Source organism: Callorhinus ursinus, unplaced genomic scaffold (genome assembly GCF_003265705.2).
Source record: "Callorhinus ursinus isolate GAN/ISIS: 27379988/994484 unplaced genomic scaffold, GSC_fseal_2.0 scaffold3, whole genome shotgun sequence".
In the NCBI taxonomy this organism is placed as follows: Eukaryota; Metazoa; Chordata; class Mammalia; order Carnivora; family Otariidae; genus Callorhinus; species Callorhinus ursinus.
Genome location: NW_027397065.1, coordinates 65,315,813 through 65,341,742, shown reverse-complemented (window position 1 = coordinate 65,341,742; position 25,930 = coordinate 65,315,813). Strand labels below are relative to the sequence as shown.

The 25,930-nt window shown below is 37.7% G+C and overlaps 1 protein-coding gene and 1 long non-coding RNA gene across 12 annotated transcripts in view; one reads left to right on the top strand and one right to left on the bottom strand.

Annotated features, from left to right (window-relative positions):
* SPEF2 (sperm flagellar 2) overlaps positions 1 to 25,930 on the top strand; it is a 173,241-nt gene that overhangs the window by 54,750 nt on the left and 92,561 nt on the right. For all 11 annotated transcript variants that reach the window (XR_012377618.1, XR_012377616.1, XR_012377617.1 and 8 more), the window contains exons 10-15: positions 9,730 to 9,949; positions 11,459 to 11,613; positions 13,312 to 13,387; positions 14,729 to 14,790; positions 17,964 to 18,067; positions 19,430 to 19,686. Coding sequence is in view for 7 of the 11 variants with exons in the window: in XM_073891028.1 (XP_073747129.1) it covers positions 9,730 to 9,949; positions 11,459 to 11,613; positions 13,312 to 13,387; positions 14,729 to 14,790; positions 17,964 to 18,067; positions 19,430 to 19,686 (874 nt within the window). In the remaining 4 variants the exon portion in view is untranslated. The remainder of the gene's footprint in view (positions 1 to 9,729; positions 9,950 to 11,458; positions 11,614 to 13,311; positions 13,388 to 14,728; positions 14,791 to 17,963; positions 18,068 to 19,429; positions 19,687 to 25,930) is intronic.
* LOC141371471 (uncharacterized) lies at positions 3,279 to 4,010 on the bottom strand. The gene is made up of 3 exons (XR_012376440.1): positions 3,890 to 4,010; positions 3,552 to 3,619; positions 3,279 to 3,417 (listed from the first exon to the last, which is right to left on the bottom strand). It is a non-coding gene; the product is annotated as an uncharacterized lncRNA (long non-coding RNA).

Below are 25,930 nucleotides of genomic sequence, written 5' to 3'. Positions count from 1 at the left end.
CCCACCACTCCAGCAACCCTCAGTTTGTTTCCTGAGATTAAGAATTCCTCAAATCAGTGATATCATATGATACATGTCTTTCTCTGACTGACTTATTTCGCTTAGCATAATACCCTCTAGTTCCATCCATGCTGTTGCAAATGGCAAGATTTTGTTTTATTTTGATGGTTGCATAATATTCCATTGTATATATATACCACATCTTCTTTATCCATTCATCTGTTGATGGACATCTTGGCTCTTTCCATAGTTTTGCTACTGTAGACATTGCTGCTATAAATATTGAGGTGCATATACCCCTTCGGATCACTACATTTGTATCTTTGGGGTAAATACCCAGTAGTGCAATTGCTGGGTTGTAGGGCAGCTCTATTTTCAACTTTTTGAGGAACCTCCATACTGTTTTCCAGAGTGGCTGCACCAGCTTGCATTCCCACCAACAGTGTAGGAGGGTTCCCCTTTCTCCACATCCTCGCCAACATCTGTCATTTCCTGACTTGTTAATTTTAGCCGTTCTGACTGGTGTGAGGTGTTATCTCATTGAGGTTTTGATTTGGATTTCCCTGATGCCGAGTGATGTTGAGCACTTTTTCATGTGTCTGTTGGCCATTTGGATGTCTTCTTTGGAAAAATGTCTGTTCATGTCTTCTGCCCATTTCTTGATTGGATTATTTGTTCTTTGGGTGTTGAGTTTGATAAACTCATCAATTTGATAAACAAATCTTTATAGATTTTGGATACTAGTCCTTTATCTGATATGTCAACTGCAAATATCTTCTCCCATTCTGTAGGTTGTCTTTTGGTTTTGTGGACTGTTTCCTTTGCTGTGCAAAAGCTTTTATCTTGATGAAGTCCCAATAGTTCATTTTTGCCCTTGCTTCCCTTGCCTTTGGCGACGTTTCTAGGAAGAAGTTGCTGCGGCTGAGGTCGAAGAGGTTGCTGCCTGTGTTCTCCTTTAGGATTTTGATGGACTCCTGTCTCACATTTAGGTCTTTCAACCATTTGGAGTCTATTCTTGTGTGTGGTGTAAGGAAATGGTCCAGTTTCTTTCTTCTGCATGTGGCTGTCCAATTTTCCCAACACCATTTGTTGAAGAGACTGTCTTTTTTCCATTGGACATTCTTTCCTGCTTTGTCAAAGATGAGTTGACCATAGAGTTGAGGGTCCATTTCTGGGCTGTCTATTCTGTTCCACTGATCTGTGTGTCTGTTTTTGGGCCAGTACCATACTGTCTTGATGATGACAGCTTTGTAATAGAGCTGGAAGTCCGGAATTGTGATGCCACCAGCTTTGCTTTTCTTTTTCAACATTCCTCTGGCTATTCAGGGTCTCTTCTGGTTCCATACAAATTTTAGGATAATTTGTTCCATTTCTTTGAAAAAAGTGGATGATATTTTGATGGGGATTGCATTGAATGTGTAGATTGCTCTAGGAAGCATTGACATCTTCACAATGTTTGTTCTTCCAATCCATGAGCATGGAACGTTTTTCCGTTTCTTTGTGTCTTCCTCAATTTCTTTCATGAGTATTTTATAGTTTTCTGAGTACAGATTCTTAGCCTCTTTGGTTAGATTTATTCCTAGGTATCTTATGGTTTTGGGTGCAATTGTAAATGGGATCGACTCCTTAATTTCTCTTTCTTCTGTCTTGTTGTTGGTGTATATGAATGCAACTGATTTCTGTGCATTGATTTTATATCTGCCACTTTACTGAATTCCTGTACGAGTTCTGGCAGTTTTGGGGTGGAGTCTTTTGGGTTTTCCACATACAGTATCATATCATATGCAAAGAGTGGGAGTTTGACTTCTTCTTTGCCAATTCGGACGCCTTTGATTTCTTCTTGTTGTCTGATTGCTGTGGCTAGGACTTTTAGTACTATGTTGAATAGCAGTGGTGATAGCGGACATCCCTGAAGTGTTCCTGACCTTAGGGGGAAAGCTCTCAGTTTTTCCCCATTGAGAATGATATTCACTGTGGGTTTTTCATAGATGGCTTTTATGATATTGAGGTATGTACCCTCTATCTCTACACTCTGAAGAGTTTTAATCAAGAAAGGCTGCTGTACTTTGTCAAATGCTAAGAAGCTCTTCCTATCTCTTAAGAGAAAAGGCATTTGTCTTTGTTTGTTTGTTTTTGTTTTTTTGAAGGCATCTGTAATTGAATTGTAAGACATGTAAAGCCTACCAAACTGGGAATATATGGGGCACTTCAGGCCATGCAGATGTTGGTAAGTTCTAACAATCTATGAGATCAAACACTGGATTGTGTGTGCTTTCAGACTAGTACCACCATTCTACAAAAGCCACATTTGGATGTCCCTACTAAATATCACTGGCATAATACAGTGTTTGCTTATTGGTTGGATGTTGTGTTAGATAGAGGCACTCATATTTTACGGACTGATGAATTTCTCCCAAGACCCAGATTCTGGTTATCCAAGTTGATCAAAGTAAACCATTCCTGCCTCTTCTTTAAAAGAGTAGATGAGGAAGCTCTCTTCCTCACTTGGATCCTTCAAAGTGGCAAGAAATAAGAATGAGGTACATCTGCTTGAGTCCAAGGGTAATCATGTACACAGACTAAACAATTTTTTGAGAAAACTATGCAGCTCCACCAGCAGCAGCATCGAACCCCTTGGACAATGTGACAATCAGGGAGGGAATCTAATGAATTGAACACATGGGTGATCTCACACTTGCCCCTGAAGTGTGCACATCAGCCTACATTCAAGCATACTGTTCCCAAGCAGATGCTGTCTGTAAATGCTCATGTTGCTTTAGCCATGGTTAATAACGGGGGAATGAAGGATAATGACACATCAAAGCTTAGGAAACAAAAAGGATATGACAGACTGGAAGTAACCAGAATCAGAAGTCTAGGTAACCATGAGGTACCTACAATATGATAGGATATCAGTGTGTTACATCCATGTAATTTGTGAAGATAGGAAGAATAGGTGGATCCTATGGTCCCAGGAATTCAGAATTCAGTTTCCAAAAAGGTCAATGTAAATCAATCAATGAAAACAGTGCTGGTAAATAGGTTTGACTTTCAACCAAGGGCAGGGGCTGTTTACACTGTTGTAATTTCATGGTCCCTATGTGTTGGTAGACAAGAATTCACAGGGAGAGGTGGACCCCTAGGTGTTGGTGGATCTTGAGTCTTGTATCTTCTCAAGTATGCATATTGATGGTATTTATGCAGAGACAATAAAAATATTAATATTAAGATAAAGACATCTTAATAATTATTATATATAGGGGCACCTGGGTGGCTCAGTCTGTTAAGCGGCTGCCTTCGGCTCGGGTCATGATCCTGGGGTCCTGGGATCGAGCCCCATGTCCGGGTCCCTGCTCGGCGGAGAGCCTGCTTCTCCCTCTCCCTCTGCCTACCACTCTGCCTGCTTGTGCTCTCACTCTATTAAAAAAAATAATAATAATTATTATTATTATATATGACAGTTTTCATTAATTAAGTGCTAGTATCATGGAGCACATCTACACAGAAGAAGTATCTCATTAAAGCAATTGTTTGAACCAGGTGATACTTACCTAGTATTGCCTACGCTAAGGCATCAGAGTCTTGAAACTACTAGTCAGATATCTATTTATAACAATACCTGAAGGAGTAAAAATGATACATTTTATTACATGATTTTTCTCTAATAAAATTTCATTATATAATTAACATAATTATATATAACAAACCATGTAAAATAGGGATCTGATAAAAAAAAATCTAGTTCCTCTTCACTAATGAATCTCTTTAGCTTATTGTAGTTAAGCTAGCAACCTTCATTCTGGTCTGAATTTCCCTTTTTCCAGCTCTTCTGACCTCCTTTTCACTCATCATGTTCTTATTCCAACCTGAGATGATTGCTTTGACTTACCTTATCGTGGTCTTTACTAGAAACTTTATCAACTGTATTTTTAAGATGATTCTGCCAAATGTGTTCCACCAAATCCTTGATCCCCTTATCTCCACAGGTTAACCTAACCTAAGCATTCAAAGAAAATGTTCTCTGCATGGCCAACATTCTATCCCATTGTGTTTGGCCACATTCTACCACTAATTCAGTGATGGAACAGGGCTTTATTCTGATCCCTTTGAGAAGAAGCATGCCTTTCAGATTGGGGTGCAAGTTGAATGTGGTTTCTCCTGTTGGCAACCCTCCTGTGTGACACTATTACGTGCCTCCAACAGTAGCCTGAGAACTTCTTAGTTAAGCCTTTAAAGTGCACAGTCACATAGGCTCCTCACACAAGCCTTTCATTCAATCTTTACAGCAGCCCTGTGAGATAGATATTATTATCACACAAAGATGAGAGAATTGACAAGAGTACAAAACAAGTAAGTAGCAGAACTATTCTGGGAATCCAGGTCATCTGATTTCAGTCCCAGAATGGTTCCTTTAGAACAGATTAAATGACTACACTGCACAAAATCATTAGAACATTGAAAACTTTCCACTTAAAATTGGCCTTGGACTTAAAGCCTTTTTAATTTTTTTTTATTATTTTTTTGGTGCCTTTCTTTGTTTTTTCTTTTTTTTTTTTATTATGGTCAGTTAGCCAGCATATAGTACATCATAAGTTTTTGATGCAGTGTTAGAACCTTTTTTTAAAATAACATAATTTCTCTGGTTTGTTTTTTAATTTGATTCATTTCTGATTGGCCACATTACATAAATCACTTGTCTAATTTAGAAGTATAAATGATTCCAATGAATGAAAGCAGAAGCAAGCAATAAATTCTAATTCAATCAATGATTATGGGAAGCAATTTAGTATTTAGCTAATTTTGAACAATGCCTATAATTATTATGCACAGAATTGTTAGAAAAACCAAAGACATTAAACTAAAACAAAATGAATTTTACAAAGAAAAGATAGTTTGAATAGAAGTAATAATCAGATACAATTATATTTATATAGTAATAAATTCCACCAATTTTAAAGGAAAACCTATTATGAATACTTTGGAGGATTTTTGTTTATTTGTTTCAAAAAGTATTTCTTTACCTCAGAATGTTGTCATATCAGAAAATCTGTCACCAAACCAGGCAAGTCTTCTATAGCACTTATCAAATCTGTCAGTTTATATTCTGAGCAAACATTTTTTGTCAGATAATTGATAGATATTGAAAGAATACTGATAAAAAGAAATACAACAACATAGGCATATATTTATTAATATATGACAGAGCATATATAAAAACACATATACATTTATATATGACCTAGCATATATGAATATTTATGCTATGCCACATAGAATATATATTAATATAAGTATACAAATATAAAGATTTATATCCTGATGTGCAGTCAGAACAGACATTACTTTCCTTCTCAAAAAAATTAAAAAAGAAAAGGAAGTAAAGCAATTCAGATTAGCAGAAGTTGAAATTGGCCCGTGTTTTGTGAAGAAATACAATGAACTTTGTCTTTTGTTTTTGTTCTCTCTTTGGTTTTCATGAGAGCCTGTGTTGTTGAGGAAGCTCATTTTCTCCCCCAGTGGATATTGCTCATGTTTTTCTGTCCCAATTATTTGAACTAAGAAGACTAAGCTAAGGTGGTTGGGGGCAAGTTGACTGGGGGCAAGTGATAAAATAAAAAAAAAAAAGTGCTAATAAAACGGATCATAAGAATTGGGGAAGACTTAAACATGATTTTTTAAAAAGCTGACATATCTTGAATTCATAATGTTCTGGACCACTGAAACAACATATCAGAGTGTTTTGAAGTTTGAATAGTTAGATAAATAGGTTGCATGTACTAATTCCAAATAATCTTTTTTTTTTAATTTAAATTCATTTAGCCAACATCTAGTATATCATTAATTTCGGATGTAGAGTTCAGTATAATTCCAAATAATCTTAAAATAGATCATAAATGACATATATTGCTAGTCTTTGTAGATTGTGGATGGAATATTTATATAATGAAATTGTTCCCTACTTATGTTACTGAATTTTTTATATACACCAAAGATAATTTTTTAAGATCTTTAAGTGACTTCAGAAAAATACTATCTTACTTAAGTTTCCAGAGATTTGTATATAAATTAAACCCTAATCTTATCTGTTTTTATGTCTTTAATTGTTTTTATTATTTTTTTATTATTATTACAGTGATATTATAGCAACTTTGAACACTTTAGAAAATACAATAAAGCAATGTGTTACTCTCCCGCCAGTATTGAATGAGAAGTATGAGTAATTTTTTTGTGTTACGCAAGATATGATGCATCATTGTTTTATTTGGATATCTCTATTTCTGTGAATTTGAACATTGCTTCAAAAACTCATTGACCATTTTATTCTATTTTGGGTACTGACTGTTCATATTCTTTGTGCCTTTTTTTTCTGTTGGGATATTTTTCTTTTTTATCTGATTACTTAGAGCTTTTTATAAACTAAGATCTTAACCCTTTTTCAAACATATATATGTTCACAGACACTTTCCTTTTGTTCTTTATTTTTAAGTTGTGTGTAGGTATGTTTATGTGGGGGGGGATGTGTAGAACATTTTATTTTTATATAATTATATTTATCAGTCTCTTCTTTTATGGTTTTCATGCTTAAAAAGACCATCCTGGAACATATAAATGTTCGTCCAGATTTTGGTGCCTTCATGATTTCTTGGCTCCAGAATCTATTTTCATGAAAACTATAAGGCTATCCAAGTTAAGTTTTTTCAAATATGTGGCCATAAGTTATTCCAGTACCAGTTATGAAATAATCCCCTTCTCTGCTACTGTGAAATATAAACCTTATTATGTCCTAAATTCCTACTGTACTTAGATCTGTTTATAGAATTTATATTTTTGTGCATTGACTCAACTTCTTTCTTTCTGAAACTCATGTTTTCATTACTGTATCTTTTTTTTAAGTTAAATTCCATTAGCCAACACATAGTTCATCATTAGTTTCAGATGTAGAGTTCAGTAATTTATCAGTTGCATATAACACCCAGTGCTCATCACATCACGTGCCCTCCTTAATGCCTGTCACCCAGTGACCCCAGCCACCTCCCTTCTCACAACCCTCAGTTTGCTTCCTGTAGTTGTAATCTCTCATGGTTTGCTCCCTTTCTGGTTTCTTCCCATTCAATTTTCCCTCCCTTCCCCTGTGATCCTCTGCACTGTTTCTTATATTCCACATATTAGTGAAACCATGTGATAATTGTCTTTCTCTGATTGACTTATTTCATTTAGCATAATACACTCCAGTTCCATCCATGTCGTTGCAAATGGCAAAATTTCATTTTTTGATGGCTGAGTAATATTCCATTATATATATATTCCGTATATATATTGTATATGACTGATATGTCATTTTCAAATATCTCCTCCTCTACTCTATGGTCAACCAATCTTCGACAAAGCAGGAAAGAATATCCAGTGGAAAAAAGACAGTCTCTTCAACAAATGGTGTTGGGAAAATTCGACAGCCACATGTAGAAGAATGAAACTGGACCACTTTCTTACACCATACACAAAAATAAACTCAAAATGGATGAAAGACCTAAATATGAGACAGAAATCCATCAAAATCCTGGAGGAGAACATAGACAGCAACCTCTTCGACCTCAGCCTCAGCAACTTCTTGCTAGATAAGTTTCCAAAGGCAAGGGAAACAAAAGCAAAAATGAACTATTGGGACTTCATCAAGATAAAAAGCTTTTGCACAGCAAAGGAAACAATTGACAAAACCAAAAGACAACCTACAGAATGGGAGAAGATATTTGCAGTTGACATATCAGATAAAGGGCTAGTATCCAAAATCTATGAAGAACTTACCAAACTCAACACCCAAAAACCAAATAATCCAATCAAGAAATGGGCAGAAGACATGAACAGACATTTTTCCAAAGAAGACATACAAATGGCCAACAGACACATGAAAAAATGCTCTACATCACTTGGCATCAGGGAAATACAAATCAAAACCACAATGAGATACCACCTCACACCAGTCAGAATGGCTAAAATTAACAAGCCAGGAAACAACAAATGTTGGCAAGGATACAGAGAAAGGGGAACCCTCTTACACATTGGTGGGAATGCAAGCTGGTGCAGCCACTCTGGAAAACAGTATGGAGGTTCCTCAAGAAGTTAAAAGTGGAACTACCCTACAACCCAGCAATTGCACTACTAGCTATTTACCCAAAGAATACAAATATAGTGATCCAAAGGGGCACCTGCACCCTAATGTTTATAGCAGCAATGTCTACAATAGCCAAACTATGGAAAAAGCCCAGATGTTCATCCACAGATGAATGGATAAAGAAGATGTGGTACATATATACAAGGGAACATTACTCAGCCATCAAAACATGAACTCTTGCCATTTGCAACAACATGGATGGAACTAGAGGGTATTATGCTAAGTGAAATAAGTCAATCAGAGAAAGACAATTATCATATGATTTCACTCATATATGGAAATTAAGAAACAAAACAGAGGATCCTACGGGAAGGGAGGGAAAAAAAATAAGATGGGTCAGAGAAGGAGACAAACCATGAGAGACTCTTAACTATAGGAAACAAACTGAGGGTTGTGGGAGAGGTGGTGGGTGGGGGGTAACTGGGTGATGGGCATTAAGGAGGGCATGTGGGATGTGATGAACATTGGGTGTTATATGCAACAGATGAATTACTGAACTCTACCTCTGAAACTAATGATGCACTATCTGTTAATTAACTGAATTTAAATATAATAAAATTAAAAAAAAATTTTTTTAAGTGTCCTTAAAATCTCCTGTTTCTTTCATAGTATGTTACAAAATTGATACTTGCTATTCTTCACCTTTGTTCAGAACTAGTAGCAATTTCTGTATCATGATTGGTCTGGACAAGTTCTAGAAATATTATCAATAAAAGGTAACTCAATAGTTTTGCTCTCTACACATTTCCATTTTTATGAGTTCCTTCCTCATTTATTTATTTAAAATTATTTTTTCCTATTTTAATGCTTAGTTTGTTGCCCTTCTTTTTTATTTTAGATCAGGCATTTTATGGGACTATGAATTTTCCTCTGAGTACAGTTGGATCCCATCCCATATTTTTAATCTATTGTTTTAATGTTCTTTTTGTACATTTATATTTTTAACTTCTTCTTTAATCCAAGAATTACTTTACAAGAATGTTTATAATTTTTAAGTATTTATATTTCTCATATCTTTTTTAAAATTGAGTTCTAGATTATTACAGAGAATGTGGTCTGTAGTTTGTTTGTAAACCTGTAATTATTTGATCATTTCAGCAAGAAACCTGAAGGAACTGAGAGCCAAACATAATAGATTTAGAGGGCATCATATCAGGCATGAATGTTCTCTTTTATCTTTCTTACATTAAAATATCTTAAAATAAGCTTAGTGTTTGCATAAGATAGCAGATAAACTATTATTCTCTTTGATCTGTTTACTGAGGGTAGCTTCAATTTAAGTGTCTTTATGCTCATCCTGAGTTACAATATGTCTCAACTCAATATGCCTACTTTCATAAATTGTTAAGGATTTTTACTTTTCCATAGGAAGCTCATTTTTTCTGCTCTCTAATATGAACATATTATTTATGTTATTACTCATTTATGTAACATAATTATTTAAAGTATTACTTTTGTTTGCTATAATTTGAGTTTATTTTCAATATTAAAAATTTTTATATGCCTAAATTCCACTTTTAAGAATATTCTGTTTTGTTTATTTCATTGTTATTTTGCAGAACATGGTTGGAGAGTGGGCCTTACCAGAAGAAATGGTAGAAAATTTACCACCCCCCAACAATAACATCTTGGGTCATGTGATTCACAGATTAATTGAAAAATCTCATCCTCCTCAAGTCAAATCAACAGTACCAGAATTACCTTCATTTGCTATTAAATGGTGCTTACTGGGGAAAACATTTAGTGGAAAAACCATTGCTCTAAAGGCTCTACAAAAAGGTAGAATTTCTTCTTTTTTTTTCACTTACTGGATTCTATTTACATTGACTGTAGCTGCAAATGACTATGTCTGTAGACAACATACATAAGAATCTATGGATATATTGGGAAACTCTGTCATCAAAAATTTTGTAATACAGTGATCATATAATTATTTGTCCAAGACAGACACTTTTAGGATTTTAGAGTCATAAACTGGCACTGTCCCAAGCAAACCTGGATATATGAGTATGCTATATAATGGTGTACATAGTCTTGAGAAATAACAAGTTATAAACTTTCCTCATAGATTTTATTTACCTACCAATGAAGGGGCAAATTAATAATTTATAACAAATACAAAAGAAATCCACTTAAAATTATAAATGTATTAATTCTTCACATCCATGGAGTTCTGTCTTTTTTATGAACCTTTGGCTTTTCCTTTTGAAGCTCATTCAGTTAGAAGCCCAGGTTTCCATCTGTTTAATTAGTTTTTATTCAGTTATACTTATTTTTTACTGTTTTCACTGGAAAACACAATTTGCAGAGACTAGTCCATCTTAAACTCTTCCAAGACAGACAAGGGTAGGTCATTATTGAGATGTTAAAAGGACCTCCTTGAAAAGCAGTTGACAAAGGCACAGTGAGATACCACTCCACACCCACTAGGATGGGTGTAAATAAAAAAAAGGAAAATAACAAGTGTTGGTGAGGAAGTGTTGGTTGGAACCCTCATACATATGTTACTGGTGGGAATGTAAAGTGGTGTCACCACTATGGCAAGCAGTTTGGTGGTTCCTCAGTAAATTAAACAAAGAATTACCATAATGGCCCCAACAATTCCACTAGGGGATATATACCCTCAAAGGAGTGAAAACAGGTGTTCAAAAGAAATGTTGTGCAGGAATATTCATAGCAACACTATTAATAATAGCCAAAAGGTGGGGACAAAATCTAAATGCCTGTCATCTGATGAATGGTTAATAAAAGTGATATTAATCTATGTAATGAAATATTACTCAGCCATAAAAAAGGAGTGAGGTAGTGCTATGAGCTGCAACGTGGATGAACCTTGAAAACACAATGCTGAATGAAAGAAATGAGACACAAAAGGCCACATATTGTATGATTCCGTTTATATGAAATGTCCAGAATAGGCAAATCCATGGAAACAGAAGACAGCTTAGTGGTTACCAGGACAGGGATAGAGAGATAAGAAGTGAATGCTTAATGGGAAAGAGGGTTTTCTCTTTTGGTGATGAAATTTTTCGGAACAAGATAGTGCTGATGGTTGGACAACATGAATGATGTAAATACCACTGAGGTGTATCATTTACAATGGTTAAAATGGTTAAATTTATGTTATGTGAATTTTACCACAATAAAAAATAAAATAAGTGGCTTGATCCAAAAGACAGTTGTAGGAGGCCCTAGAGACAGTGTTATTGGATGAAGCCAGCACAGAAGGATAATTATGTCAATTTCCTAAATGAAAAGATATTAATAAAATTGTCTTTTGCACTTTAGACTTTCCTATTCAGGTACTTTCTGTTGACACTCTTGTCCAAGAAGCTATCAAAGCATTTCATGACAACGAAAAAATCAGTGAGGCTCTACCAATTGAGAAAGAAGCTGAAGAAAAGACTCTACCAGTTCTGCAAGAGAAGAGCAAAGAAATCCAGGCAAGTGTGACTTTAGTTTTCTTTTCTGCTCCTCATAGTCTAGAGATCTGAAGCTGGATGGAATCTAAGAGATCTTCTAGACCAGAGGTTAGCAACGTTTTCTGTAAAGGCGCAGAGAGAAAATATTTTAGACTTTTGTGGACCAAGAGGCAAAATCAAGGTTACTATGTGAGTATTTATAATGAGAAAGAAAATTCCTCCCTGCCACCCCCTAGTTTGCCTGGTGGGTCATCCAGGGTGGTTGGCCCACTTCATGCCCAGTTACCATCAGCTGGAGACAGTCTCCTGAAGAAAGAGCCACAGGCTGGTGAGACTGGTAAGGGGGTGAAGGGGCTGAATTGCAAGGGATTGGAGGAGGGTAGGGTATGAGTGTTGAAGGGGGGACTTCACCAAGTCATTAGCTCCTGGAGTGATATTTCATCACGGAGACCTTGGCAGTGGCCAACGACAGAGTATCCATTGCATAGTTAAAGACCAGTGCCAGCTTTGCACAGTGGCTGAGGCAGATGCTGGAGCAGAGCAGAGAAGGGCAGAGGGGGATGCCAAGCTTGGTCCCCTGGCTCACGGGACTATTCTGCAGAGGGATGCCCAGGAACCATATAAAAAACATTTGGATGGCTGAATGCGATCTTCGAGGAGATCTCAATTGGAGGGGTGGTGGAGAAGGGGGAGGTCTTCCTTGTGGTTTACCTGTGTCACATTCCCATCAATATTGCATCTTGCTGCATTATTGCATGAAGATCCTAAGGCAGAAAATATGAAAATGTGGCCCCACCTTGAGAATCATAATGCTGTCCAGCACCCGCATTTTAAAAGGGAAACAGTAGACGTCCTAAGTATGAATTGGTTTGCTCGGGGTCAGAAGGCTTGTTGATGAGTGTTTTGAGTGGAAACCCAGAATCTAAATCCAGCCTTCTTTCTCCTGCCTTATGTTGTCCCTGCAATTGAATAAATTAGCAGAGAATCTAATCCAGATCATTTGCATGGGCTGCAAGATAAATACCATTTAACTACAAATTATGAAAATAACTGGGAGAAGGGGTGCCTGGGTGGCTCAGTCGCTCAGTTGGTTAAGCATCTTCCTTCAGCTTAGGTCATGATCCCAGGGTCCTGGGATCGAGCCCCACATGGGGCTCCCTGTTCAGTGGAGAGTCTGCTTCTCCCTCTCCCTCTGCTGTTCCCCCTGCTTGTGTGGGCTCTCTCTTTCTCTCTCTCTCCTTGTCCAATAAGTAAATAAAATCTTAAAAAAAAGAATAACTGGGAGAAGTGTGGACTGCCTCTTATTCTGTATTTCAATCAGTTGGATGATAGATCATGTACATGTTTTTTCTTTATTCCCTTATGGCTATGACTGACACCTCTAGGACTGTTCTTTCTAAAATGGTTTTCCATAGAATCTATCTCTTTCTCAGGTTTCACTGTATTTTAAAAATAGCAGTTGCTGTATTTTACATAGAATTAAAGGTCATTTGAAAGAGTACACCATAGGTTACTATTTCTGTAAGAATAGTCATCAATTTTTACTTGTTTTCAGAAATCATTCAGTTCTTCTTAATACCAATGTTATTGATAAGATAGTGTAAACCTTACTTGAAGAAATAAAATGTTAAATATTATTAAAATATAACAATGTTACAATCCGTGTGTGTGTGTGTGTGTGTGTGTGTGTGTGTGTGTGTGTGTGTTTTCTCTCCAAAGGATCTACAGAATGTATCTTCACCTTATCCAGCTTCAGAGGAAGCATTGCCAGAAACAGAAGATAAAACTATACTTAGTAAGTGAGATATCAAAACAAATCACCCATTATTTACATTAGATAGGTGGACAGATAAATAGTTCGTGCAGGTATATGTGAGCACAAACTTGCTTTCAGGGAAAGAAGGGGGAGTTTTGCATAGTTGTGTACCTGGTCATTTAACAGAGAGAGCAAGATAAACACAGAAGTCCCTAACCTTTGTCTACAGCTAGTGATAAGAGATGAATATTAAGAAGGAATCTTTCTACACTCCTTCAAGTAGTTGCTCAGTTTTGTTGTGCTTATGATAACAGTCAGGAGAAATCCTCCCTCTTCCTGGCTTTGCAGGGAGATGGTATTTTATTGTTTCTTCTCGCCTGTGCAGATCTGGGTGAGTGGTACTGTTGGGGCTCCCTGCGTGCTGCTGTGCCCTTCACTGTGTTGAGGGAGGCTGCAGGGTCTGGTCTCTTGCACCCACCTGAAGAGTGGTTCCCTAGACAAAGTTAAGTTTATTCCCAGCCTTGAGCAAGGCACATAAATAGAACCAAATCCTCCAAACCTAATGAAAAGTTATCTCCCTTGGGATCTGGGTTCTAGTCTTTCAGATGCTTTTTAGAAACAGTGAAGGAAAACAATGTTAAATCTTAAATGTCTTTTCTAGCTATGCTAGTGAAGTCTTGCCGTATTTAATAGTTTCCTCATATTCTAGCATAAAGTTCAGATCCCCCTGTGCCAAAGTCATTATCACCATCACCCCTGAACAGTGTGGTGAGCATGCAGGTCTCCTAGAGCAGCTGAGTTTTGCATCTTTTAAAAGGGCATAATCTGTCCCTTATTTCAGTTATGTGTTCAATACAAGATAATTTTAATTGACTTTTAAACTATTGTAAGTATTGTATGACATATTTTATTACAGAAGTCCAGTTAATTATAAATGGACTCTGAAAACTTGTTTTTTTCTGTAGATTTTAACTAACAACACTTCTGACTTCTAGAATTTTCTACTTTTACACGTTTATTACCTATAACTTGATAATTTAGGAAAATAAAAATTAATGAATTAACATTTCAACAAATTTTCTTGAGAAACTTGGCTAGTTTTCTGAAAAGAAAACCTAAGCTGTATTTAAGAACTTCTAATGATACTATTATCGGTGAGGCATAATGGAATGAAGGAAGTAGAAAACGCCAAGCCACATAATGACTGGATTTTAATGTGGTAGAAGGACGGTGAAGCCATGCTGTGGTGATCCTTCCTCTGAGCATCTCAGGCATGGCTGGACCCAATAACGCATCTGTCCAAAGCCATAGAAGATCAAGTACTAATATGGTTTTAGTGGTAAATACTGGGTTTGTTCTTACCACTTTTTCTGTTAATAGGTACAGATACAAATAAAACTCTAAGAGTTGAAGAAGTCAAATCAAGTGATAATTTCTCTGAAGTAAGTACTATAACCTAATTTTGGCTACTAGTATATTGAAATAGGTCATGATTCATAGTTTCTTGATATGTCTTCAAATGGAATGAAATAGCAATGTGCTTCTCTTTGGTTTAAAGTAAATGTGATGTTGAGGCACCTGGGTGGCTCAGTCGGTTAAATGTCCAAGTCTTGATCTCAGAGTCATGAGTTCAAGCCCCACGTTGGGCTCCACATCCAGCGTGGAGCCTACTTAAAGTAAATATGATGGTAAAATATTAACTAAATCTAAGTTACTTAATTTTCTTTAAATTCTTTATCTCTAAAGTGGTGGAAATTGCTATTCAGTTTTGCCAGGACTTAATTTTCTTTAAATTCTTTATCTCTAAAGTGGTGGAAATTGCTATTCAGTTTTGCCAGGTAAGAAGGTATATACGTGCTTTTTAAAAATTTTAGTCTTATGTCAAGTTTATATTTATGTATTTTTCTTTATCACTTAATTTATTACTTTTATTTCCTTTCCTACTCTCTTTACCTTTAAATAATTTTTTTCCCAGAATTTCTCCTTAGACTTAGTGGTGACTCTACAGAATTTTGTAGTAACCCCTGAAAAATATTTATATTTCACTGACTATTACTTCTAATGGAAACTAATATTTCCTCATATAGTATTGAGATTTTATTTGCTTTATTTTTATTACATTTAATTACTTTTATTATGCATTTCTCCTTGGGAAAAATTTTATTTTTTTTTAATTTTTATTTTTTAGGGGGGACAGGGGCAGAGGGAGAGGGAGAATCTTTTTTTTTTTCAACTAACATCTTTTTCTAATTTTTTATTTAAATTCAATTTAATTAACATATACTGTATTATTAGTTTCAGAGGTAGAATTTAGTGATTCCTCAGGTGCATACAGCACCCAGTGCTCATTACTTCAAGTGCCCTCATTTAAAAAAATAAAATTACTTATTTATTTGTCAGAGAAAGAGAGAGAGCCCATAAGCAGGGGGAGTGGCAGGCAGAGGGAGAAGCAGGCTCCCCCCTGAGCAGGGAGCCTGATGCAGGACTCGATCCCAGGACCCTGGGATCATGACCTAAGCCTAAGGCAGATGCTTAACCAACCGAGCCACCCAGGTGTCCCATCAAGTGCCCTCCTTAATGCCCATTATCCAGTTACCACATCCCCCCACCCACATTCCCTCCAGCAACCCTCAGTTTGTTTCCTATAGTTAGGAGTCCCTTATTGTTTGCCTCCCTCTCTGTTTCCATCTTATTTTATTTTTCCTTCCTTTCCCCTATGGTCTCCTATGTTTTGTTTCTTTAATTTCACATATGGGTGAAATCATATGGTATTTGTCTTTCTCTTGCTGACTTATTTCGCTTAGCATAATACCCTCTACATACCACATCTTCTTTATCCATTCATCTGTTGATGGACATCTGGGTTCTTTCCATATCTTGACTACTGTGGACATTGCTGCTCTAAACATCGGGGTTCATGTGCCCCTTTGAATCACTATGTTTGTATCCTTTGGATAAATACCTAGTACTGTAATTGCTGGGTCATAGGATAGTTCTATTTTTAACTTTTTGAGGAACCTCCGTACTGTTTTCCTAGTGGCTGCACTAGTTTGCATTCCCACCAACAGTGTAAGAGTGTTCCTCTTGGGAAAGAGGGAATCTTAAGCAGGCTCCATGCCCAGCAGAGACCTGAACTCAGGGCTCAATCTCACGACCCTGAAGATCATGACCTGAGCTGAAATCAAGAGTCGGACACTTAACTGACTGAGCCACGCAGGTGCCCCTAGAAAACAATTTTAGATTTCAAATATTTTAGATTTCAGAACTACTTAAAGAAAGAAAAAGTTTTGGAAGGATATACACCAAACTATAAATATGATAGCCAATGGGGAGGGAAATGGGCTTAGAGACAGTGATAAAGGGGACTTTATAATTTTTACTCCATATATTTGAAATATAAATCAGCAGAAAGACTACGTGTATTTTTATATTTGCCTTTATTGAGTTACAAATCCTCCAAATTCCATATTCACTTCAAGGGCACACTTGTGTGTGTGCGCTGTTGTAATTATTTGGAATATATCAGTGAACAGAAATGACAGGATTGCTGGACCTTAAGGAATTTACACTCTAATAGAGAGAGACAGATAACAAACCATAAACACAGTAAATGAATTATATGACCCATTAGATGGTAATGAACCAGGAGGAAAGAAAATGTAGAGTGGAGTAAGGGGTAAGAAGCACAGGCTAAGGCCAAGGAGGTGGGGAAAGAGGGAAGGTTACTGTATTAATGGAGTAGGCCTCCTTGAGAAAGAGAGGTTTAACCAGATTGAAAGAAGTTTGAGAGAACCTGCCAAGGGCATCTGGGGCAGCATTTCAGGCAGTAAGAGTAGCTGGATGGCAGCCATGAGGCAGGAAGGTGCCTGTCCAGCAAGATGGGATAATAGTAAGGCATGAGGTTAGAGAGATGAGCAGGAAGGGAGAAAGATCAGGTCAGCCTTATAGGCATGACTAGGACATTTAAAGTAAACAAGGAAACATTACAGGGTTTTAAGTAGAGATCTAATATCATTTAACTTACAAAATACTCACTGGTGGCTGATTTAAGAATAAGCTCTAGGGAATTTCCTGTTGATAGAGCAGCTTTCTTGGACTAGCCCTTCTTCAGATAACATTATAAAGGCTGGACAAGATAGAAAAGTGAATTATTTGAAGGCCAAAAGCAGACCATAAAAAGCAAAGCAGCAGACAGACAAGCAGCACCAACCAGCAGAAATTGTATGAAACTGGATCACTGAATGAAGGGAACTTACTGGGCAAGAGCCATGCTCGTACAGGTTATCCCAGAGACACGCCATGTCTGCGTAGCACAAGAGTGACTAGCACTCAATCAGAGATCTTCAATAGTTTCGATTGAAAGTATTAGGAAATGAAGGCTGGGGATGTCAGAGCAGCTGAAAATTGAGAGGAAGATCTTGGAAAGGAGAGATCCACAACAGAGGAGCCTCAAAATCTACATATACATTTCCCCTAAATACTTGGCTGACTCCAGAATTGTGCCAGATGATCAGTGTCTTCACCAGAGAGCATGCCCATTTAATTTTTCCCCCCAAATATCAGATTCTGACTTTTAAATTAGCTGCACTCTACCATTCATTGTTTATTTTCACAGCTGACAGTGCGTGCTCGGCTTGGTGCAAAATCAGAAAAGTTGCTGAAGAAAGGAAAGAGCATTCCTGACATGTTGCTAGTTAACATCTTAGTAAATGCTATTAAGTATGTATTTTTTAATCTACTAATATATTCTTTATCAGATAGAAGTATATAAAGAATTATATAGAAATGTTTTTTTAACATCTAATAAATACTACTTGTCTACATAAGAAAACATACAGCAAGATGAAGATATGTTTTGTGATATACATTCGTATATTTCACTTCCCCCACTTTACCAGCCTTGACTTCACTCATGCAGATGTGAATACAGGTCAGGTTCGAACCTGACTGTGTTCCCTGCGGAGAATTTAAGGAAAAGTTAGATACTTGGAAAAGCCAAGGGACACATTATAGAGCAGAGAGACCCTAACTGTGTGGTCACAGGCCAGTGCCCTTCCTTGTTTTATGTTTCAGGAGGAGGAAGTGAACCCAGGAATCCAAAGGCTGGTCAGTGCTGGATAGGAAGGCAATGAGAAAGGAGAGGTTACACAGGCGAAAAGGGGATTCTATTGTTTAATATGAGTTCTAACAGAGAAAGAAATGAAGTCATAACTTTTAATCCCAAAATCAGAATCTCAATTTTACACAATTAGGGATTTAGAAGAGCCGAGTTGAAGTTTCTTCCCTTTTCATGTTGTTTTTCAATTTAAAAACCTCAAATAATAATTCTTGGAGCTCTTATTCTCTATGGAGGATGCTGCCCTGAAAGCAAAACCCCAGGAAATGCTCCTAATGCCCTGGCAACTTATAATCTAATTGAGATAAGGAAGACTCATTTGAATTTTTCTCATTCAAGAAAGACAATAATTATTAATTTTATAGCAAAGTGAATGAGAGCCAGAGGAGTTCAGATTAGGCAGTTATGGCTCCAGGCTGGACTGGGGGGGAATAAGAGTGACTCTTCAGGTTGGCAATGTGAGTACCCACTGCGTGCTAAGCTCGGTGCTGGGTTTTTAAAATGAATCATTTCAGTTTATCCTTACAACCGCCCTGTGAGGTATGTTATCCCACAATGTGTAGATGAGAAATGGTTCAAAGGAGGAACTGCCTATGAACACAGGCTAGAAAATGAAACACATACTCACCTAACAGTGAGGAGATCAGTTTGTTTGAAGTAAATAGTACGAGACTGGGAAAGACAAGACATTATAGGGAAGTAAGTTGTGGCCAGTTAGTTTTAAATACCATGTTACGGCCTCTGGAATAGATTTGGAGGGCAGCAGGGACCTACAGAAAGATTTTAAGCAAAGGAGTGATTGTGGTACATTCATAGGCCTAATTTTAGCTGTAAAGTAATAACATTTGCGTGGAAGGAGCTTACTGTGGAGTTAAAGGAAAGGTAAAGGCAAGATTCATTGTATTATTACTTCCAAAGTACTTGTATCTATCAAAATGTTCATGGTGTGTCCATTTTCAACTTAGTGAGATACCTGTGGCTCAAGGATGGGTCTTGGATGGTTTTCCAATGACATTAAACCAAGCAAAGCTTTTGGAAGAAGCTCTCACAGGCTGCAGCAGAGAGGTTCTAGAACTGGAGGAAAAGAGAGCACAAATATCCACATTGGCTATTGATCCTACAACCTCCAAAGAAGTGCCTCCTCCCCCTTCTGCATTTGATTTTGTCATGTTATTAGATATTTCAGATAATTCCTCGCTGGATCGCATGAATGACACAATGAGTAAGCTGGACACTTTCTCCTTTGTTTTGATATTCTTTTTTATAATTCAAAGCTCTTTGTTCATTCCTTCTTTGACTGAATCAGTGAATACTCCTATTTACAATTATAAGTGGTAATAGGAATCCATTTCAGATTTCCAAAGAATTGTCTAGCAGAGCGCATTTGCCTCTTGCTTTAACTGTTCGTGTTCAGCACTGCAGAGAGCTAGCAGAGAATTCTGTGCTGACTGCATGCATCTCACTGAACCCTTCCCTCAACTGGGTAGCTCCCCTGGCACAGGGGCACCCTTTTTGAGATCTGCATGCGTGGAGGAGCTTCTTGGGGCTGTCTGGTACATTGTGGTGGGTCACCATAATGAAGGTCATAAATCACATCTGTTCCGCAAGCAAGGATCTGGTAACATCCTTCCCTGAGATTGTGCGTGAAGTCCGAGGAACAAGTATCAGTTGACTGAAGTCCTCACGTGGTGGAGTTGAACAGTCCTTCCAACACTCACGGTTTATTTAATTACTTTTTGCCATTGAAATGAAAGTATTACTTTATTCCTCAAATTAAATACTTATGGGAAAAGCACATCTTCTTGAACCTTGTCTTTCCAAGTTATGAGGTATTTGACCTTGGAAAAGATACTTTGTTATTCTAAACCTGAGTTTCACAGTCTATAATTGTATTGTTACAGGTATTAAAGGAGAACTTTCTTTACTCATAACACTTCTGACAGCAAATGTGTATGTTTCCTACACCACCCAATTCTCCAGTTCTTGGGAGAGACCAACTGGGTGTTCTCCAATTTAATTCAGTGCTGGCACTAACTACTGGGAGTTAGGGCAGACTCCATAGGTTAAGGGCTCAGCCCCACAAGACTGTCCCCGACTTTAGATGCCAGTTTCAAGTAGTAGCTTCCCACGTTACCCACACTTCTGTCTGACTTGGCTACAAATTGGGGGTTTCCATGACCCTTCCTCAGGTTTGAACTTTCTATAATGGCTCACAGAACTCATAGAAAGAACACTTACTATTCCTGGTTTATTATAAAGGATATCCTAAGGGATTCAAATGAACAGCCAGATGAAGAAAAATACAGTGCAAGGTCTGAAAGAGTCTCAAGCTTAGGAGCTTTGGTCCCCGTGGAGTTTGGGTTATACTACCCTCCTGGCATATGGATGTGTTCACCATCCCAGAAGTTCTCTAAAGCCCTTGGTTTAGAGCTTTTATGGCTGTTTTAAAAAGCACGATTGATTAAATCATTGGCCACTGGTGATTAACTCAGCCCTCAGCCCCTCACCCCTCCCAAGAAGTCTGGGGTCAAGGCTGAAAGTTCCAATCTTCTAATCACATGGTTGGTTCCTCTGGCAACCAGGTCTCATCTTCCAAGAGTCATCCCACTAGCATTAACTCAGATAAGGTGAAAGGGGCTTATTATGAATAAGAAAAAATGCTCCTCACACCTATCACTCAGGAAATTACAAGCTCTTTGTCAGGAGCCAGAGAAAAAGACCAAGTATGTATTTCTTCTTATATCACAATATCACAGATATTAAATGAGATTAATGTAAAACACTTAGGAGAGAATCTGGCACAGGATAGCAAATACATCAGGAAGAATTATGGAAGACTTTGAAATGAACAAGAGATTATTAGATATCCTTTCAGTAGAACGTTGAGTATAGTCTTTTGGGCACTTTGGACTATCTGCATCTATAGAAGTCTGTGCCTTTCCTTGGCTTTGACTCAGACCTACTATAACAGTAAATTGTAAGAAACTAATGGCAAGTCAAATGATTCTTGTGCATAGACAAGCAGATGAATTTTTACTCAATCAATATATATTAATTTCTAAACTTTTGAAGAGATTTCAAGTATTAGATTGCTCTATACAGAGTGACCAGTTTTTCATCTATTAACATCTATTTTAGCATTCCTGACTGTAGATATGACCGTTACTCGGGTTCTCATTTGAACTGGTTGTAACATTTTACTGGTCCCTCATTAACTGGAGAGTTAAATAATGCCATTTTGCCTTTGTTTCAGAGTTTTGATTTTACCTTTTTAAAAAATCAGCCTTTAACAAATGGTAATCCTTATCATTCTTTTATTACTGCTATTGTTACTAATACAATGACATTCAGAGCTAGGAGAGACCTAGGGAATCATCTATTTCAGTGTTTTTATTTATAGATAGGAATTCAAAGCATGAACACCTGACTTGTCCAAAGTCACACTCATCCTTATTTTGAGTTTGTGTGATTTTGAGGTCTACTGTTTACTTAAATGAAATGACAAAACCATTAGATACTACTTTAGCTGGTGAGCCCAGTAGTGTAAACTGGATGCTGTCTACCAGATCTTAAAAGAGAGAACTTACTTCTAGCCATACAAGGGAGTAGGAGCTATGCTGGCTGCTGTGATGATTCTACTTCTCCAGCCAACTTGCCCATCCTGTTCAGGACATAGCTGAGAATTGGCTGAGAACACTGCCAACCCATGGCCCACTGGCGACAGAACCGGACCCCGCACTCAAGATCAATCTGACTTGAAAGTGGATATGTCAAGTTGTTACAAAGGGCACACAGAGACCTGTGGAAAAGAGGGTTCCTGGAAGCTGATTATAACCCTACAAGGGCCTCGGAAGGTTTGCCTACCCTCTCGGGCCTCCATAGGAAGCTTACTGTTGTATGTTTCAGAAACAGGAGGAAATCAATTGGCAACAATTTTTCAAGAAGTCCAACTCAGTCCACCTTGAGTTCTTTCAGTTCCCTATCAAAATTACATGACAAGTGATTCTGGCAGATTTGTCAAAGCTGATGTTAACATCTAAATGGTTTAATTTCTTAATTCTTGACCTTTGACTTATAATTAGGCTTAAAAATTCCCTTTCTCCACTACTACAGGGTGAGCTTCTCCTTTGTCAGATTTTGTGCACATATACACTCAGTCTTATTTATCCACCCTCAGAAATTAGTATTAAAGCACAATGTGATTTTTCTTTTTACCATATGTTTCTAACATTGCATATTTCTTGGTCTGAAGTGAACTGAGCCAGCTGTTGGATTGGGGCTACCTAAACCATGAAAACTAGGATGAAATCATTAATTTTATAGTTCTTACTTATTTTGATCAGAACTGAGTATGCTAAATCTAGCCACAACTTTGAAAATCAGTCTGCAGTTTTCATATTAAAATATTTTAAATTAAGAAAGAGTGTTATTCTTTCACATCTTAAGATTTTTCTTAAAAAAAGATTTTTCTTTCTTAGAATATTAGGTTGAATGGCCTTTGAAATATCATTTTGCCAATTTACTCTCCTCATGTTAAGCAAGACCCCATTTAAACTATTTTAGACAGATAAGACTCTACCCATCTATAATATTTTGTTCATTCATATATTCATTTGTTATTTATAGCATGCTTGCTGCGTGCCAAACATTGTGCTATGCACTGCATGTAGAGCAATAAAGAAGAAATGGATTTTCTCTTCAAAGAATTTGGTGGAAATTGTAGCTAAGGAACCAAGAGTTTGCAGTATAGAATTGTGTGTCCAACATGGCAGCCACCAGCCACACATGCTATTTAAACTAATTAAAATTAATAAACTAAAAATTCAACTCCTCGGTCACACGGGCCACATTTTATGTTCACATGTGGCTAGTAGCTACCATATCATCCAGCACTGGTGTAGAATGTTGCCATCATCTCAGAAAGTTCTATTGGATAGCACTGGTCTAGAGTGAAGGTAGCTAAAATGGTGCCACTAGTAAACATTTATCTAAGATTTATAATTTGCCAGGAACTGATAATACACAAATGAAAGGCAAATCCCTGTCTACAAGTTGTAGTGTAAGAAGCAAAAGTAAGCTGATTATTATAATACAGTTAGTTGTGTGCTATTATTATAATATAGTTAGGTGTACCTAGCATGGGAAGAAGTTAACCAGGCCAAGAAAGGAAGAGAGGTAGAGAGAAACACATCACAAACCTTGGCAGGTGAGCATGGTCCATCTAGAGAACATCAAGGAGCTAGTAGGGCTGAGGGGCAGAAACGAGCCTGGAGAGTAGGCATGGGCCAGCTGGACTCTTGCCCCAAGCTAAGGTGTTTGAACATCTTCCTGAAGCCATGTGAAATCACTGAATGATATTAAAGCTGAGATTTAGTGCAATTAGATATGCATTTTATAATGGTCATTCTGGCTCAGGATGGAGGATGCATTGGAAGGGGAGTGAGGTTGGAAGCAATAAAACCAATGAGAAAACTATTATCCTCTAAAAAACAACAGAAGGATTATGACAGCTGAGAGAGGCAAGGTGAGAATGGTGGGCTTCAAGTGGTATTTACAGGGCAAATCACAGAACTCAGTGATCAGCGAGGATGGGAGATGGAGCACAGGGAGAAAGGGATGGATGCAAGTTTCTGACCTACACAGTTTTGAATGATGATATCATTTACTTAGAGAATATGGAAAGAAACACATAGAGATCCTGTAGGGAAATGTCGAATTTGAAGTGCCTGTGGACTTTTAAGCTAAGATGTTGAGAGAACAGTTCTCTAAATGGGGCTAGATGTCAGGAAGGAAGCATGTCCTAAAGTTAAGGATTTGAAGGTGAGAGGTATCGCCTAGGAATAAAAATGTGCTTTAAAGAAATATCCAGGATGACCCTCAGGAAACATCAGAATTTACTGGGGAGAGCAAAGGAAGAAGTGTTTAGAAGCAGCAGCTAGAGAGAGGAAGAAAGCCAGGGAAAGCAGTGTCTCATAAGCCAAGAAAGGACAGATTTTCAAAATCAAGTTGTACTATTCTCATCCCAGACCAGTAGGGGCTGGGGTCCTGAGGCCCAGGTTGGGGCGTGAGAGCCCAGTCTCTAGGGTCGGGTGCAGCAAGCTGCATGCAATGCTTGAATCTGTGGAGAAGTCTGAAAAACAGCATCACAAGGAAGCAGCTTACAGCCAAAGCCTGGTGGGCTCAAAGGCTGAACATTGGGCCAGCCAAGGCTGGGCAGAGAGAAAAGGCGCCAGACTCAAACCCAGTAGGCAAAAGACCAGGGAGACCTAAGGAGAGGGAACAGGCAGTCTAGGAGCATAAAGCTGTGTCAGAATGGGAGACTAGATGGCTGCCTGGGTTTTTAACCAGTGCCTCAGTTCATCGGCCAGCCTGAGAGGGAGCAGCAGTGTTCATAGTATGGGGAGAGGAATAGAGAGGTTTTGAGTGCAGGCCCTATAAGGGTAACTTCTGTGACTAACAGTAACTGAGAAGAAACGGGAGAGGCTTCCAAGGCTGATAATGTTTGCTCATTGATCTGGGTGCTGTCTTCAGTTTGTGAGGTCATTGAGCTAAATATTCATGTATGCATTATTTTCAGTGGGTATAGTTCAACAAACAGCTTAAGCATTAAAAAGAAGTCCAGAACCTGGAGTCAGATTACTGGAATCAAATCCCTGCTTTGTCATTTGTGACCTGTGCAATGTGGGGCCCATTACAGAATCATGATCTTGCTTTTCAAGTTATGTTGTGAAAATAAGATAATATGTGTAAAAGTACTTAAGAATTGTGTGCTAAATTTTAACTATAAATACAACAGAGAAATCAAGTAAGATAAGGATGTCCATTGGCCTTGATGTTTTTGGTGAATGGAATGAGAGCTATTTCAATGGAGTAGGGGGCCATGAAGGATGGTCTGGGGTGGACTGAGGTATGAATGGGAGGTGAAGAGGTGGAGAGCTTGAGTGAAGGTAACTCTCAAGAAGTTTATCTCAGATTCTCTATCATCTATCTATCTATCTATCTATCTGTCTGTCTGTCTGTCTGTCTATCTATCTATCTACTCAGCTGATTTTTGAGCCAAGGAATTAGTGAGGTTACAAGTCATGAAATTGTATTTTCCTTCAAAGATGCCTACCAGTTCAAGTATAGACTTGGAAAGAGAGACAAATATCAGCTAAGGCTGGTGTAGCTCAAGGACACAAATCGAAGTTGTTCGATGAGGGAGAGAAGCTGGCGTGTTCAACCATGCAACTCAGGTTTGCTAGAAAATAAAAAGTCAAGATAATGCAGGTAAATTTGGGAGAAAGGGTGTAGGGACTGGACGATGTTGGAAAGATTCATCAGGTATATGGGAGTGCTAGAAAGACAAATAGTAGGAGTGTAGGTCTTTAAGACTGCAGAGATGGAGCCATTCAAGATGATCCCAAAATCCAGGATGTGGACATGGACTTGGAAAGAGAGTGTCACAAGTGGAGAGAAGGGGAAGG